Source organism: Carettochelys insculpta, chromosome 1 (genome assembly GCF_033958435.1).
Source record: "Carettochelys insculpta isolate YL-2023 chromosome 1, ASM3395843v1, whole genome shotgun sequence".
NCBI lineage: Eukaryota > Metazoa > Chordata > Testudines > Carettochelyidae > Carettochelys > Carettochelys insculpta.
In genome coordinates, this window is record NC_134137.1 from 336,256,053 (window position 1) to 336,274,345 (window position 18,293).

The 18,293-nt window shown below is 44.5% G+C and overlaps 1 protein-coding gene across 3 annotated transcripts in view; it reads right to left on the bottom strand.

Moving 5' to 3' along the window:
- The window catches only part of CADPS2 (calcium dependent secretion activator 2), a 565,755-nt gene that overhangs the window by 69,111 nt on the left and 478,351 nt on the right, over positions 1 to 18,293 (bottom strand). For 2 of the 3 annotated variants that reach the window (XM_075015094.1, XM_075015112.1), the window contains exons 19-20: positions 1,386 to 1,527; positions 1,148 to 1,267 (exon numbers count right to left, since the gene is read on the bottom strand). In XM_075015094.1, coding sequence (XP_074871195.1) covers positions 1,148 to 1,267; positions 1,386 to 1,527 — 262 coding nt within the window. The remainder of the gene's footprint in view (positions 1 to 1,147; positions 1,268 to 1,385; positions 1,528 to 18,293) is intronic. The other variant, XM_075015102.1, reaches the window with a different exon arrangement.

Here is an 18,293-nt window from a genome sequence, read left to right on the forward strand (position 1 = left end):
AAAGGACAGGAATAAGCAGGTGGGAAGGGTTCTGAAGGGGCAAGACACCAAGGTGCAAATCAAAGATAAAATAATGGTTTATAAAGGTACAAGTAGGCAGATGCATACTTGTAGTCTTACATTCAAATGGCATAAAAGCCTAAGGATGAGGAGGAGAAAGGCTGACAATTCCTAAGGGGAAACCGAAAGAACAAATCCATTACAATTAATGAAGAAGTGCCAAAAGCCTGTAGACACCTTATGCAATACACTGCTTAATTCTTAGCACACACACAGAACTCCCCATGTGATAAAACATTTAGGCATTTTCTTGTAAAAGAATAAAAATAAAAAAGCATATGTTTTTCAAACCATCAAATTATCCTTAGCATTAAAGAATTGTCAAAATTAGTATTCAAAATTTAAAAATATTTTCTTTTGTTGTTGCTTGTACTGAACCCCCTCTTTTGGGCACTTGTAACTGAAACATGTTTCTTTACACAGAACTGGTTTCCTCAACTGTGCAAGCACATCTAAACTCAGACACGAACAGGCACACGGACTGAGCTTCCAAACATTACCGTGGGATCACACAACTGGAGCATAGACTACTGGCTCCATTAAAAAAAGAAGCATTTTGGTATGAAAAAAAACAAAATACAAATTCAGATCAAATTTTGGGCCTACTAATCTCTGCAGTTTCACTTGAAGATGAAAATTTAAATCTAACAATCTAACAAGCAATTGTTGAAACTGTTTCCTGAAACATTTACACATGCAGTGAATTAGCCACAGTCATGCAAAAACATGAAGAGCTGCTGTAGTTTATGAAAATATCATCTAAGAACAATTATTACAATTTTTTTCTCCCTTGCTTATTAACTGAATCAGAAGCACATTTATGGCATTTAGACTGTTAACTGCTAACTGTGCCACAACAAACCTTTGCCATGTTGATCTGAAGTGAGATATTAACTGTAAGACTCTGCTGTATTTTTACGCACTATAATGCATGATGCACTGACATTCCATGCTTGGCTCACAACTGAGAAATTATTGTTTCCAACTAGACAATCAAACACCATGCAATTCAAATACAACTATACAGGACAGCAGCAAGGCCATGCAGAACTGACATACAGTCAGAGGACTTGTGAAGAATACACACGTGGAATCATATAAAGAAGCCATCCAGGTTGGTGTGGAAAAGCTAGGTATCTGTGGAAGATTAAGAGGCAAACTTGGAACTTTCGGAAGAGCTACATTGGGAAGACTGTTGGTGATGCTCCTGCGAAGAAATAAACAATGTAGGAATGCAATAAAAATAGAATTTAGAGGACAATAGAAGAGTAAAGCAGATCAAGTATAAAGATAATAGGTAGGTTTGATCTTCTATAAACACTTACTTGACAGGTTGCCAGGACTCTTGTTCAAGACCTCTATGAATGGACTGGGCAATGGATGATTCCATGAGATCGACGTAGCGAACCACCAGGGGAACAAAAATCTCTTGCAAGTGCTTGTGAAACTTTCCATTGCACAAAAGTACTTTAGAAACAAATAAAAACAGTTCTCCATTACTGGATAGTCTGTGATCCAATTCCATTAGGTATAGCAAAAGAAATCTCCTAAAATGTTCTGCAACATAACAGCAGTAATAGTATGAACCAAGTTCTTAATGATTACCAAGTCAGAAAAGTTCCTAAGGGCTTTTCTTAAGTTTAGACTTAAGAAAATTTAGACTTCTCAGTAACTACTATTTACATGAGGAAGTTAACATTGTTGCGAGTGCTTATGTAAAGGCTGGATTTGCCCTTCCAGCCATTCTTGCTTTCTATCAAGTAGTTTCTTTTACATCGGGGTCAGCAAGCTTTCTGGCAGAGTGCCAAAATTTGACCTTTTGACCACTATGAATGGTCTGAGTGCTGGTGATACTTTTTAAAGTCACTAACAGTTCTACTTACAACAGCTTCATTAATAAATAAAGACAGAGCTTTACTGTTTACGTGTGGTTGGTAGCATTAGCTGGTCTCTTGTTAATCCACAGGCAGCATGGCTTTGAGCAACTCCCAGCTGCATGGGGAAGGAGGAGTGGGGCTGAGCTCCTGCCTCGTATGCTGATGAAAACTGGCTCACCTGCCACTTTCTGCACCCATGCTGGGAGTTGCTGACCCCTGTTCTACACAGTATGACTGACTTGCAAAATAGTATGTTTGCACATTCACACATCATACCCCTGCGTTTTAAACAAGTAACTGAATGAATTATCCACATACAGAATTAGGCCTCTTCTCAGCAAAGCACATAAACAAATGCTTAATTTTCACGATCATGTAATTTAGGCACACATATGTTTTGCTGAAGAGGGATGGATTTAAGACTGTGCTTAGTGAATTTGCTGAACCTAGTCTTAATAATTACTTTTCCTTGACAGAATACTTGAATACAAAACAAGCATAAACACTACTAGTAAATTATATTCTGTTATCTTTTATTGCACAAAAGTTCAAAAGTATATTTTATTGCACAAAAGTTCAAAGACTGTGATCAAGGTTGATGTTAAATTTTGCCAGACTCCATTAATACTCAGATACATACAGTGCCTGTCATAAGCAGCTTTCAATACCGTTCAAGACAAAAATAATAAGCATGACAAAGAACAGGCAAGTAGTGGGAGAGAGAATGAATGAGTGTGAGAATTAACATTATGCAAAAGACTAGAGAGACACATGCTAAAAATGTGCACCACTAGAAGATTCTCAATTTAAAAAAATCCTTGTCCAAAATAACCATCTCTTGCCCTTCCTTAATGTCCTTGCACACCAAGGCGGTGTGTTTTTGCTCATTGTTTGCTTCTTCCATATAGACTATCCTCTTCCCATACGTGCGAGGCCCAACCATTCCATCACTTATGGTTGTTAGTTCCTTTTAAAAATGTGTATTATACCAGTGTAATTAAATGTACGTAACAAAGGAAAAATCCCTACAACTCCTCCCATGTTTGGGTCCCCACCGGCCATTCATGCTTTCCTCTGTCCTGGGGTAGGGCAGCCAGAAGTATGCTCTCTTGCTCTGCACTGCCCAGGGAGACGGGGTGGCTTCCTGCAGGAGTCAGGAAGGTAAAAAGCCAAGATCAATTATGGTGTGTAGACTGGGCCCATAACATAATGTCCATTGCTTACCCCAGTATCCACTGATCGTGCTCCCTACCTCCTACTGTCAGTCTCCAAACTACATAAAGCAGCTCACAGAGGCCCCAGTCCTGCAAGACTTATATGCTAAACTTTATGTGAGTGTGCATGGGAAGCTATGTACGTGCTTAAGTCTTCGCAAAGTCAGGGCCAGTGTGGAACTACCGACTAAGCAGGATATGTCTGCACTATGCTTTGAACCCTACAGATGCAGGCCTCCCAGGATGCACGTTAGGGCTTTAAAAATAGCTCTGTAGACAGTGCTCTGAAATGGGCACTGGTGTTGTTTATCAGATGCATGGAACCTACATAGCTCTCCGCTATTCTCCTGAGTGCTGAAAGCACAGGATGCACGATCCTCTGGCGTTTGCAGAGCTGCAAGGAAAACTGCCTCAGCAGGGAACATGATATTTTTATGGAGGACAGACTGTTGTGGAACACAGTGAAAATCAGTTCCAGGTTTTTGGTGGCATTCACAGAGCAGCTGCCAACAATGACGACTTCTGGGCTTCACTGCCGTGACACGAGAATGAGCAGTGGCACCTACAAGTGACGCAGGCACTGGGTCAAGGAGGGAAGGGGGCCCAGCTCCATGTCCCCATAAGGGGCGGGGCCAAGGGCAGAAGGGGTGGGGTTTAGGGTAGTCAACCCTGAGCACACTCACCATGCTCCCTCAGAACTGCACATGGAGTGGCGGCACAGCTCTCTGCAGCATTTCAAAGTGGCCAGGAGCTCTGGCTGCTGCCGCTGCTACTTTGGCATTGGCAGCTGAAGCTCTGGGCCCCTTTGAAATGCCAGGCCCTCCGCCCCTTGGTGGCAGGCCTGAGCACGAGAGCGACACTGACAAATCTGACACTACAGAAAACAACACTGGATTGCTACTATTGAGCTGGAAATAGTTTTGGAGTTGGAAAAGCCATGATAAGGGCTGTTGTCTTTCAAGTGCGCAGAGCCATTAATTGTAGCTTAGAAATAGGCAAGACATAGTGGATGGATCTGCAGCAGTAGTGTTCTTGAACTGCAGTGGTGTGATAAACAACATGCATATACCTATTTTGTCAATAGTCCACCTTGCCCAGGAATTTGTAAACATAAAGGGTTACTCCCCTATACGTATGGAACCATTGATGATCACTGAAGACATTTCACTAACACTCCTGTTGGCTAGTTAGGGGATCCAGGACTTCAAGAACACAAGTCAGAAAGCTGCAAGTTAGGATTTTCCTTTCCAACTGAAAAACAATGAGAAGTCCTGTGGCACCTTATAGACTAACTGATTTATTGGAGCATAAGCTTTTGTGGGCAAAGACCCACATGAAAGCTCGTACTCCAATAAATCTGTTAGTCTATAAAGGTACCACAGGACTTCTGTTTGTTTTTGTGAACACAGACTCACACGGCTACTCGTCTGTTACTTTTCCAACTGGTGGGTCACTGTAGGTGACACTGAAGCTCAGGAAGCTGTACAATGACCAACTTGACAGCAACAAGGAAAGATTCAGTTATTGGCTCAGCAAGTGCCAAAGGGCAATGGAATGCACTTTTGGAAGATTGAAGAGATGACGGCACTGTTTACTCACATGATTGGAAAAATCTCTCTCCCTTTCGGCAGTCTCAATAAGGAGTTGGACAGCCTCATGTCACCCTCCTATTTGTGAGTCTGTTGATGGCTGATCAGCCCTATTCTAGAGCTACAAATCTTACTACAGAAGAGGCAGGTGTTAGTAGCTATTGGAAGGGCATGGGGTGGTTTTTGATGCTCCTTTTCTTCTTTTCCGTCTCTCCTTGTCTGCACTGTGGTGGGACCTCTCAAACTGTGCCACCCCCTCATGGGTTACCATTCTCCACTGGGGACAGTCTTGGGCAAGGTTCTCCCAAGTGTCGATACCCATGCTGCACTTTTTCATGTGTGCCGTCAGCATGTCCTTATATTGCTTCTACTGGACCCCAACAGTCCAGTGCACTTCCTCCAATTCAGAAAACAGAACCTGTTTTGAGAGCTGCTGATCAGACATCTCAATCATGTGACCAGTCCAACAAAGTTATTGATAAACGATAACGGCTTCAATGCTGGTCATGTTGAACTTTTCCAGGATGCTAGCATTCATGTCTCTCTCCTCCCAACACGTTTAGAATTCTCCCGAGGCAGCGTTGATATTGTTCAAGTGCCTTCATATGATGCTTGTATGTTGTCCAGGTTTCACATGCATATAGTAGCATTGGAACAATCACTGCACAGTATACAAGGAGCATCCAAGTGCTATAGCTATTACAGCTGCCTGCTGTGCAGGGTCCTGTTCAGGCTTGATAATGGAGGTCAGCAAAGGGAGTGATTGTCCTGGGGCCCAGCAATTCAAAACAACACAGAGCTCCCAGCTGCCATTTCTGCTACTGCAGCACCACCAGCGGCCAGAGCGCCAGGCTCTTTAAGTGTCTGAGGGCTATCTTGAGTAGGTGTGATTTGCTCCCGGCAATGCTAAGGCTATCTGAGGGAAGCTAGTTCTAGCCTGCATCTTCTGCCTGAGGCCCCACCCCTTCCAGGGGTATGTAGCCAGGCCTCCCCACACCTTCCGTAAGAGCCCAGCAAGTCTATCAAACCCACAGGTCCTGTACAGATACAAAGTTTTGCACTGGCATACAATCTGCATCTGGGCAATTCAATGGAATCCTACTCAGGATCTTCACCCTGCCTTTTATATGTATCTGCGTTCACACCTGCACTGGCACTCTCAAGAGCGGTGGGCCTCACCTGGGCATCTGAGCCCCCATAGGGTGCTGTGAGCCTGGTTCAGGGGTGCCAGGGCATAAGCCCTGAATCCATCATAGGCCTGAACCCAGTGTCCCGAACTCCTATATAGCTAAAGTTCAGAGCCTCACCACTGTGCTCCCATGGAGAGCACCAGAGCTTAGGACTCTGGGCTTTAGCTCCACAGAAGGGCACCAGGACAAGGGGCTTTTGCCTTGTGGGAGGCAGCAAGGCTCTGGGCTTTAACCCCATGAAGGGTAGTGGGGCTCTGAGCTTTAGCTGCATGGGGGCACCAAGTCCCTGGGCTTCAGTCCCACAGGCAAACCCACTGAAACTGCAGCCCTCTGAGTACCAATGCACTAGAGCTCTATGCACGATTTACTTTTTTTCATCTGCATCCAATCCACAAAGATGGGAAACAAAGAACTACATCCAGGGATGCAGATATCTGTGGCTATAAAGTGGATAGCTATGGATTTGCAGGGCTCTAGCACTGCGTCCTGCATAATATCTGAGGCAAATTGGGAAAACTGTGGCCGTAGTTACAGAACCACAGCTCGTGACACCTTCTGTTGCTCCTCGTGGCAAACAGGTCCATGTAGGGACAACCCCACCAGTAGAAGAAGGGAAAAGCAATTTCTGACCTGAAGGACCACTTGTGGGTGTTGAAGGAGCAGCTGAGGTGGTCAGCCAGGATGTTTTGGGCACTGGCAGATAAGAGGCTTGCAGGTGGATATGGTTGAAGCTAATGGGCCATAGCTGGAGGGCTTTGAGACAGAGGAGAGCAAACACGACCCTGTCTATTTATACAGCATATTGCAACAGTGTTGTCTGTCAGCACGGTGATGCAATGACCCTGTAGATGGTGCAGGAAGGCCTGGCAGGTGAAAAACTGCCTTGTGTTCCCTGACACCGATGTGCAGGCAGAGTTCTGCCTGAGACCATAACCTTTGCGCACTGAATTTGCCCAGATATGCTCCACAACCTGTCTCCATGACCAGAGACAGGGAAGGTTGGGGGCTGGTGAAGGGGACTCCTGCACACTACTAGAGGGGCTGTAGCCACCATTCTAGGGCGCAGAGAACCAGTATGGAGAAAGTAGAATGAGGCCTAGTGCATCAAAGGTCACTTGTGCTACTTCCACATGCTGGTGGAACCATTCCTGGTACCAGCCCTTGATGAGCCAGTCAGTGAGGTATAAGCAGACCTGTACCCTCCAAGTGTGTAGAAAGGCCACCACCATCATCATGCCCTTTGTGAACACCTGCAATGCCGCGGAGAGACAGAATGGAAGGACCAGGAACTGATCATGGCAGCTGCTGACCACAAACCTGAGAAACCTCCTGTATTCGGGAATGGTGGAAATATGCATCCTTCATGTTGAGGATGCTGTACAAAGCCCCAAGATCTATGGAGCAAGAGAAGAAGTGGTCCAATGACTGTCACTGGTGATAAGAAAGAACTGTGGGAATAGAGGGTTGACTGAGCCCTATATGCAACACCACACAGGTGTCACACAAGGTGGCTCTACAGCCAACCAGATAGGTATCACTACTGCAAAGCCTTCTAGTGATCATGCACGCAGTGCACACATACATCTATTGGAATGCACACGAGCAACTGAAGACAAACAATAGCTTCAACGGCCGTGGACTGCCCAGATCCACTGTGTCCGGATCTCCTCATTGGAGTCCAGATACAATGTTTGCTGATAATGAATTTCTGCCCCGTGAGCCTCCCATGCTGCTTGAGCCTGACCAAGATGAAAAAGTACGCAAAGATAGTTATACCAGATGGTGAGAGTTTTACTTAGCGGCACAAGGTGGAAGATGGCTGCTTTTTTGCAGCTGGGACATCACTGACCAGCCAGAGAGGGGGGAATTCATATTAAAGAGAAAACAAAGGAATCAGTTGCTGCCTAGAGCTACTGCAAACAAAACACTGAAGCTGCGTCTACACGTGCACGCTACTTCGAAGTAGCGGCAGTAACTTCGAAATAGCGCCCGTCACGTCTACACGTGTTGGGCGCTATTTCGAAGTTGAAATCGACGTTAGGCGGTGAGACGTCGAAGTCGCTAACCCCATGAGCGGATGGGAATAGCGCCCTACTTCGACGTTCAACATCGAAGTAGGGACGTGTAGACGATCCGCGTCCCGCAACATCGAAATAGCGGGGTCCTCCATGGCGGCCATCAGCTGGGGGGTTGAGAGATACTCTCTCTCCAGCCCTTGCGGGGCTCTGTGGTCACCGTGGGCAGCAGCCCTTAGCCCAGGGCTTCTGGCTGCTGCTGCTGCAGCTGGGGGTCCGTGCTGCATATATAGGGTCTGCAACTAGTTGTTGGCTCTGTGTATCTTGCACTGTTTAATGAAAGTGTGTCTGGGAGGGGCCCTTTAAGGGAGCGACTTGCTGTTGAGTCCGCCCCGTGACCCTGTCTGCAGCTGTGCCTGGCTCCCTTATTTCGATGTGTGCTACTTTGCCGTGTAGACGTTCCCTCGCTGTGCCTATTTCGATGTTGGGCTGAGCAACGTCGAAGTTGAACATCGACGTTGCCGGCCCTGGAGGACGTGTAGACGTTATTCATCGAAATAGCCTATTTCGATGTCGCAACATCGAAATAAGCTATTTCGAAGTTGGGTGCACGTGTAGACGTAGCCTGACAGAGAAGTAAGTGGCCATACTGGATGAGCTCGTACAAGCTTGCAAATAGCTTAGCCTGCACTGGAGTCTGTAGCCAGCAGAGGGAGCCCAAGTACACATATGGAAAATTCTGCAACCCAGAAGCAGTAGGGCCGACAGCCACTCTGGGTTGGGGGCAATGGGTGTTGGGATCCTGGTTCCATGTTGCTACAAGGGGCAGAGCCTCAGGCAGTCAGCCCTTACTGCTGCCCAGACTGCAGCACAGCCCACATCTCCCAGAGTTAGGTGGAGTGGTGCTCTGGTGGCAATTCAAAGGGGCCCAGGGCAGCAGCCACCACCACTGCCACAGTAGAAGCATGAGGAGCTCTGAGTCCCTTTGAATCACTGGGCCCCAGTGCAAATTTTCCCTCCACCCTATCCCCATTGTTGCAGGCAGAGGGAGCAGGAGCCCAGAAGCAGAAGACAGTGGAGAAAGAGAAACCCAGTTTCTCTGTAGCAGAGATGATGTCTAGGAGATGTGAACACCAACAGGTGAGCAGAGAAATGGCAACTTTTGTGGTAATGTTGTTTATTTTGACAAAACCCATGAATCCTGGGAGGTGTATGTTGTACACTTTAAGCAATGTATACCTTGCAACACAATTCGAGGGGGACAATGAGTTTCAGCGTAGGTGACGGGGTCCACAGGCATACAGGCTGCTATGCGTCCTATTGTCTCCAACTATGCTTGGAGCTACCACATACATTGCACTTAGTGCATCACTAACGGAACAAGTTTCTCATACCCCAGTCATAACTGAACCATATCAGTTCCCTCAGCAACATCAGGGAAGTAGAGAATCAGTAGCAGTTTTTCAGCCCAGAGGAAGTTGTCAGAGCACTAGCAGTCTGGACAAATACTACGTGATGTTCCACATGACCAATTTGTCTCTGGATTGTGCAATATCAAGATCCAGAAGACGTTCTTGACTGTATGAGCATGTACAGTCAAGAGGGCCTTTGGAGTTCCTGGAGGATTAGTTTCTCAGCCTGGCAGTACCACCAAGTGGTGACACTTTTGCTTGTGTTGCTCAGTGGTAAGAGCCAACAATCCCATTGCCCAATGGTGAGAGTCAACAGCTATTTAGGGGCTGGAAACCACGGCCATATTGTCCATTGTTAAGAGTAAGCAGCTGTGTCATCAAGTGGTGAAAGTCAACAGTGACATTACCTGGAAGCTAGAGTCAGTGCTGTATCACCCAGTGGCGAAAGTCGCAATCATTTTGCTCAGTAGTGAGAATCAACAGCCATCTTGCTTAGCACCTGCAGTGAGTGGCTGTACTGCTCAGTGGTAACATATCAGCTGTGTCACCCTGTGGCAAAAGTCAGTTGCCATGTCAGTCAGGGTGTCAGGAGCTGTGTCATCCACTGGCTGGAGTCAATAGCCATGTCACCTAAGAGCCGGAGTCAACAGATGCATCGCTTAGCAGCTGGAGTTGATAGATGTATTATTCAATGGCACAAGTCAATAACTGTGGGGATAGGAACCTGGGCCCTCCCTGATCTACTGGCTTCCAACCCAGCGTCCAACAAAACAAAAATTCTAAATATGTGACGTGTGCAGGAATCCCTATGACTGCTTCCTGGATCACTTTCTACCCCACCTACAGTTTCTCTGCTGGTGCCACTGGTTTGCTTCTGAGGGTTACAGTCTGGAGGGTCTCCCCCTCTCGGTCACGGCTTGTTATGGCTGTGCTCTGCTGCTGAAGGGATGGTTGCGGCCTGCCAGTGGAGTCTGGTCCCAGCTGCCTGAGGCCCCAGAGGCTTCTCAGCAGGAACCTGCACCACATAACTGCTCTCTTATTTGGCCTGCCTAGCCGGAGCTGAGGTTCTTCTTTTGGAGTAGAGCCTCCACTGTGAGCATGCCCAGAAGGGGTTGACTGGGCATGACTTTCTGGTTTGCCCCTTACTCCTTAGTGTGGGACTTCACACCCTGTTACATGAAGTAACAGACACAGAGGAAACTGCAGAGAAAAATTAGCATGAACTGACAAAACAAAAAAGCAGTTCAGTAGCACTTTAAAGACTAACAAAATAATTTTTTAGGTGATGAGCTTTTGTGGGACAAACCCACTTCTTCAGACCATAGCCATACCAGAACAGACTCAATATTTAAGGCACAGGGGACCAAAAATAGTAATCAAGGTTGACAAATCAGAAAAATTATCATCAAGGTGAGCAAATCAGACAGCAGAGGGGCAGAAGCAGGTGGTCATGGTCAAGAATTAGAAAAGGCAAAGTATGTAAAAAAGCCCCTATAATGATCTAGAAAATTGCCATCCCGGTTCAAACCAGGTGTTAAGGTGTCGAATTTGAATATAAAAGAGAGTTCAGTAGCCTCTCTTTCCAAACTGCTGCGAAAATTCCTTTTCAGTAAAACACAGACTTTCAGCTCATTAACAGAATGGCCCACTCCATTAAAGTGCTGGCCGAAAGGTTTGTGATCAGAAGTGTTTTTATGTCTGTTTTATGCCCATTAATTCTTTGTCTAAGAGACTTGGAAGTCTGTGCAATATACAAACCACGTGGGCATTGTTGGCACATGATGGCATACATGATGTTAGTTGAGGAACATGAGAATGTGCTTGTGATTCTGTGAGTAACCTGGTAGGTCCAGTGATGGTATCTCCAGAATAGACATGTCTGTTTTACTGAAAAGGAATTTTCACAACAGTTTGGAAAGAGAGGCTGCTGAACTCTCTTTTATATTCAAATTTGACACATTAACACCTGGTTTGAACCGGGATGGCAATTTTCTAGCTCATTGTAGGGGCTCTTTTACATACTTTGCTTTATCTAATTCTTGATTCCCCCACCTCCCTCTGCCCCATGCTCTCTGATTTTCTCACCTTGATAATAATTTTTCTGATTTGTCAACCTTCATTACTATTTTTCGTTCTCTGTGCCTTAAATATTGAGTCTGCTCTGGTATGGCTATGGTCTGAAGAAGTGGGTCTGTCCCACAAAAGCTCATCACCTAATAAATTATTTTTTTAGTCTTTAAAGCGCAACTGGACTGTTTTTTTGTTTTTATAGTATATAGACTAGCCTGGCTATCTCTCTGTTACTATTTAGCATGAACTGTGTTCATTTTATGAGATGGTAAGACAGAGGACCATGGGAATGTAAGGAATTTCCATGTGGGCACTGTGGACAAAATTTATGTTGAGAAGAGGTGCTGGGCATACCAGGTCATTTGGAGACAGTCCCAGAAGAAAGGACATATTGACGTGACTTGACAAACAGTTCAGCAGCCAACAACACAAAATAACAATACATTCGAGAAGACACCTGTGAAGACTGAACTTAAGAAGAGGATGGAAGTCAGGAATCTGTAATGTGGGAAAAGATAAGAGTTCTATTGACAGTGACCAGGATTTAACACCACACTTTGTCAGAAGCTGGAGAGATGGCATAAGAGTTACTTCGTTCATTGAAAGAAGCTTCCAAAAACACAGGGCAGACACTGCAAAGTTTTTGAAGCAGGGCTTGGACAGATGAGCAATGAGCCAATGAAGCTCGCTATTAAGTTTGACAGACAGCCAAAACATCGAATGCACAGATTTGTACCTTACACTCTAAAGCCTTGGGCAAAAGCTAATTTGGAATGTTTAGTGAACATCTCAATCTTGTCACTGGTTTCATGCTGAGAGTGAATTACCCCTCATACCAGTGAGCAAGAAGGAAGGCTCAGTCCAAATTTGTAGAGATTTTGTTAAGGTGATGCTCAGTCTAGTTTCACATGCAGACTAGTATTCACTACCTCATGCTGAAGGTTTATTTGTTTCTGTAAACTGAATTGGCTCAAAACATACTGACAAATGGAGACAATGAGATATTTATGAATCAATCCACTTGCAAAAAAGGCTTATTTTGTTATATTGAATTTGTCTGTCAGCATCTCATTGGCACTGGTCCTGTGTCAGAAAGCCGTGGATGAGATCCTGATGGCACTGAATGGAGTGCCGTTTCATCCACGTTACAAAAAATGATAAAGAGGATCATCTTTGAAATTTGGATGCCATTTTGCAATATTTGAAAGATCAGGGACTAGCAGCACCCCAAGATGAATGTGATTTTTTCAAACTTTCAGCTGAATATCTTGAACGTGAAATTGACACCACAGGCTTGAAGAAACTTGCAGGAAAATAAAGGTTATTCTTCCAGTGCCACTGCCAGAGAATGTGTCAGTTGATTCATTCTTGAGACAGCTTAGCTACTATTGCATATTTCTGCCTAATCTGGAAACAGTATCAACACCTTTAAATGAATTATTACAACAAACAAATAAAAAATGGAAAATTGTCTGGCAAGTGCAATTGTGCACTTATGGAAGCAGAGAAACTGTTGACATCAGCCAAAGGTTCTTATGCAATTGGATGCTTTGCTACCATTGCAATTGGCAGGTGACCCTTCATGACATGGGTGCAGTGCTTTCCCACATTTTCCCTCTTGGCATGGAGAAGCCAACAGGCTTTGCCTCACAAACAGTCACTACCCCGAGAAGACATATGCCCAGACTGGAAAGCTCTCAGCATTATCTTTAGAATTCAAAAGTTCCAGCTCTATCTGTATAATAGGTATTTTACCTTGCTGATGGCTGTTACTTTCAATCTTTGGACGGAAACATGGAATTCCATCATTAGCTGCTGTTCATAGGCGTAGAGCCTCGTGAGGATACAAAATTTGTATCTGCATCCATATCCACAAAAATAAGCCATGGATATCTGCAGTCACATCCGAAACCTTTGGGAAAACACTGTCAAGCATTTTCATGGAAGTTTCTTCAAGATTTCTTAGGAGTCTTTAAGGGACATCCCTGTGTACACAGACAAACTGATCCACGCAGCCACCCCCACTTAGCTTCTTGGGGGGAAAAAAGTAGATAACAACTTTATCTCTCTGTGTTGTACTGTGACCTCTCTAGTAAGAATAAATTAATTAAAAGTTGATAGCTGCGTCCTGCTAAGTTGAGGACACTACAAATACAGCTTTGTAATGGGAAATACACTTACACAACTGCCCAACGTTCCTTCCCTGGCAGTGGGCTTTCACATGCTCAATTGCCAGAACAGGCTGGACTGTGGTAAAGTCTAAAATAGGTTCTGGCTTGTGGTAGCCATCTCATCTTCTTGGCAGTCACTCGATAACGAGTAGGACGTCTTCACATCACCCTCCTATTTGTGAGTTTGTTGATGGCTGATCAGCCCAATTTTGGAGCTGTAGATCTTATCACAGAAGAGGCAGGTGTTAGTAGCTATTGGAGGGGCATGGAGCAGTTTTTGATGCTCTTTTCTTTTTCTCTGCCTGTCCTCATGTGTATTGAGGTGGGACCTCTCAAATTGCGCCACCCCCTCACAGGTCACTGTTCTCCACAGGGGACAGTCTTGGGGATGGTTCTCCCAAGTGTCAACACCCATGCTGCACCTTTTCATGTGTGCCTTCAGCATGTCCTTATATTGCTTCTGCTGGCCCTGCACACTCCCCTGTCCCTCCTCCAATTTGGAAAACAGAAACTGTTTTGGGAGGTGCTGATTGGGCATCCAAACCACATGACCAGTCCAACTAAGTTATTTAATGATGATGGCGGCTTCAATGATGGTCATGTTTGACTCTTCCAGAACACTATTATTCATGAATCTATCTTACCAAGAGATATTTAGGATTCTCCTGCAGCAGCGTTAATGATATTGTTCAAGTATCTTCAAATGATGCTTGTATGTTGTCCAGGGTTTACATGCATATAGTAGCATTGGAACAACCAATGCATGGCATACAAGGAGCTTTGTCTTAGGATAGATGCCCTGGTTTTTGAAACCCTTTGTTTCAGATGATGCTGGATTTCTGCATCAGTGTTGACTTTAGTGGAAAGGCATGGGAAGTGCCCCACATTTTCATTGACTTCAGTAGGAGATGCAAGAGACTGTCCCATTGGTGAGGGTTGCTGGAGCACCTCGGTCTTTTTGTTGTTCAGTGTGAAGCCAAGATTCTTGTATACTTCAGTGAAGGTTCTTAAGGTGGTCTGAAGGGCTGTGGGAGAAAGAAGAAGAGAGATGTTGTCATCCATGAACTGGAGCTCCATGACTGAGGTTGGGGAGTTCTTGCTTTTAGCCTTCAGTATTCTGAGATTGAAAAGCTTCCCTTTCATTCTATACATAGTCTTCACACCATCTGGAAGCTTGCCATCAAGAAGGTGAAGGGTCATGGCAATGACACAGCCTTGCTTGACTCCTGTTTTGACATCAAAGGGGTTGCTTTGGGATCCGCTGTTGCTCAATACTGTGGCAGTCATGCTGTCAGGAAGCAGTCTTAAAATGCTAATGAAGTTTTGGGAGCAGCTGATCTTTGAGAGGATGGCCCACAGGGCATTACGATTGAGTGGAAGGCAATATTATCATCACCAATACAAATATTCTTTCCTTCCTGGAGGATGCTGAGGCTTTCTTAAAGACGTATTCCTCTTGGGAAATCTTTTGGTGAAGTCCAGCTGCATGGTAGATCTGAGACAGGTAGTGGCTGCTGCGCAGGAGGATACGTTATCTAGCTCCCATTGCTGCCAGAAGCATTAGAGGGTATCACTGCTGCTGGACAGAAAATTATTGTTTCAAAGGAAGACAAGAATTATTTTCTTGAAGAAGATGGATACAATTAACCACCTTGTTGTCGCCTTCTTATTAAGCTGTACAAAGTGTTATCACTGTAAGAGCTAGTAATTTTTAATTACATTGCTTCAGCAATAATTAATTTTATATTTGGCATCAAATTTGATTCCCATTTTAGAATCACTTAAAAGCAGACTGTAACCATTTTTTGTGCTTATATAGTTTAAAAATCAGCACAGCTGTGACCCACAATAATACCGAAGGGATAACACACTAACCCAAGGGTGCACAACAAATCCAGATAACATGTTCCAAACCCAAGGATTACAACAATTAGAAAAAATTTATCATCACTGGCCTGAGACATAAGAGCTGGATGGCTCAGAATTAGAGAATTAGAGACATAGAACTCAGTTAAACCAGGTGAATGCTATTTTTAACCAGTTAACTGATTAAATGGGCGGGGGGATGGCTGGGGAGGCCGCTCCAGCCTGGCTGGGCTGGAGTGGCCCTGCTGTTGCACACAGGAGCTGCTCTGGCCAGGCTGGAGCACCCCTGCCCATGGTGCACTGGGAAGCAGGCTGCTATGGCTGGCTGAACTGCCCGTCTGCATTGCTTGTGGGGTGGGCTGCCACAGATGGGTGCTGCAGTCCATGCCTGTCAGCATTTTGGGCGATGCTTACTGGTTAAGTGGTCAAACTTTAACAAACCTATTCAGAATATCTACCAGGCTGATTTTTCAAGAGGGAGGTGCTGAACCGAGACAACCCCAAAGCTGCTGAGAGCTTTATATAATCAGCAATGCCAGTTTTAAATCAATGCCAATGCTGACAAGGAAAGGCTGGCATAATGTAAACACAGTTGCTTGTGTGGGTGAGCAAGGAAGCTACTGCTTTCAGAACAAATTATAGAGAAGCCCTGTGGCATGCCCTGCTCAGAGGGCATTACAATAATCAAGCCTCCTGGGCATGAGGACATATGTTACTATTGAGAGGGTGGAATGGGATTAGAAAATGCAGAGCGAGTGCAAACTGTGTAACTGGAAAAAAAATTTTCCTATCAGGCCAATATTTGGCTTTGTAGGGAAAAGCAATTGTATAATGTGATGCCAACATTCTTAAAATGACTCCACCTACAAACAAATCCTATGAGTAAGGACCTGAAAAAGGAGGGAGCTTTTTCGTGCTGTTAACCCAACAGCAAGCCTTCTCTTTTGTTAGGGTTGAGAACACAGAAGCCCTGATGTACCGCTCTGGAGAATTCACTCAAGCATTCCTCCAGGGTAGAGAACAGACTTGCAGGGCCATGGGACAAGATGTAGACTGCTGAGTATCGTCAGCATGCGGATGAGACTCTGCCCAATGTTTAGAAATGAGCTTGCCAAAAAGTCTCACCTGTACACAAGAGAGTCGCTTATGGGAATGCCACACAGCAAAGGCCTCAGTGATGTCATGCAAATGACCATCAAGCATTGATTTGTTCCTGTATTATAGATATGAGAGAAATCACTGAAGGGCAGTTACGACACACTAGCAATGTCTCTCAGTTGCCAAAGTAACAGTCCATGGCTTGTTATATTGAAAGCTGTTGATATGTACAGCATGACCAAACAGACTGACCTTCTGTAAAAACGAGTATCATCACCCAGCTAAACAACAGTGTTATAGCAGTTTGAAGATAATCTGCAATTAAATTCAGATGTGCTGCCTCTTTGCACAACTGCCAAAATCACATGCTGATTCTGTTACCTTTTCCACTTTAAGTAAACAAGACTCATTCACTGAGTTAAAGGGATTTGCCAAAAGTTTAAAATGAGGAAACTTTGTACAATGAAAGAGTAATCCTCCAGCTATTCTCCTTTTCCTAGTCTGCTCACCCATCCCACATCCTCAGGTGTGAAACCATCCCTAGTCACATTACAAAATACCACAAAAATGACATGTACCTGCATAAAAAAATGACACAATACTGCACATGTATTATTCAAAAGTAACTTTGGGAGCAGGAAAATCCTGAGGAAGATCCAAGAAAAACTGAAATTAAACATAAAGGCTGCTTTTACCTTATCTTTCTTGAACATTCAAAATACAGTAACATACAGCTTGTGATCACAAGACTGGATTCAAATGGCATTAGTTCTTGCAGCGTGAACAATACTTCAGCACTGCAATGAGGCTTAACCTTCAGAAGTGGGGAAACAGACGATGCTATTTGTGCAGGTGAAGAATTATGAGGAGCTGATCTGATCTCACACCAGTATAAATCAAAATTTACTCTACTGTCAGTGGAGATAAGCTGTCCTCTGAAGAGACAGGAAAATTGCATGAGTTGCACGAACAGAACACACACAACCCCACACACATGCACAAAGAAAGGGTTTCTGAAGAATGGGAAGGAAGGAGGATGCAATTTTATGTCAACCTCTCCCTCACAGACAAAAAGTGTCTCATAGTTGCAAGATAGTTTAAATTACCATGTCACCCCACTGAGTTCTCTAAGGAGGAATCATCTGGCCCTGCTGGTATACAAGCTTTCTGTGTGATTATCGGGGCAGATTAAGAACAGGTAGGGCCCTGGAATAACACAGTCACAAGTTCCCCCAATATAATAAAATATTAATGTAATGTCATTATTTCTGCTTTAAAAACTATTTATACTTATTATTAGTATGATGCTTAATAAAATTACACAAATTAATTTTAAGCAAAGAATGGCACGACATTTTTTTTTCCTATTAAAGTGCATTGTTTAAACAAAATAGATTTATGGTGACTTGGGGCCTCCCGCGCCTGTGGGCACTGAGGCAACTGCCCCTTCTGCTCTTATGTTAATCTGCTACTGTTTATTTTAAGCTGATTATAATTGGACATTAGAACTGTACAGGTTGAACCTCTCAAGTCTGGCACAGTCTCATCCAGCAAAATCCATCATCCAGCATGATTGTAGTTATCCTGACGTCCAATCATCATGGGTGTGGCCAAGCTTCCAGTGGTTGTATAAAGTTTCTTTACAGCTACCAGTCCTATGTCTCAGTGGTCTGTGCCATTATTTAGCTCTCATTTACCCCTAAGTGCCTTCTAAGAGTCCACCAAGCAATG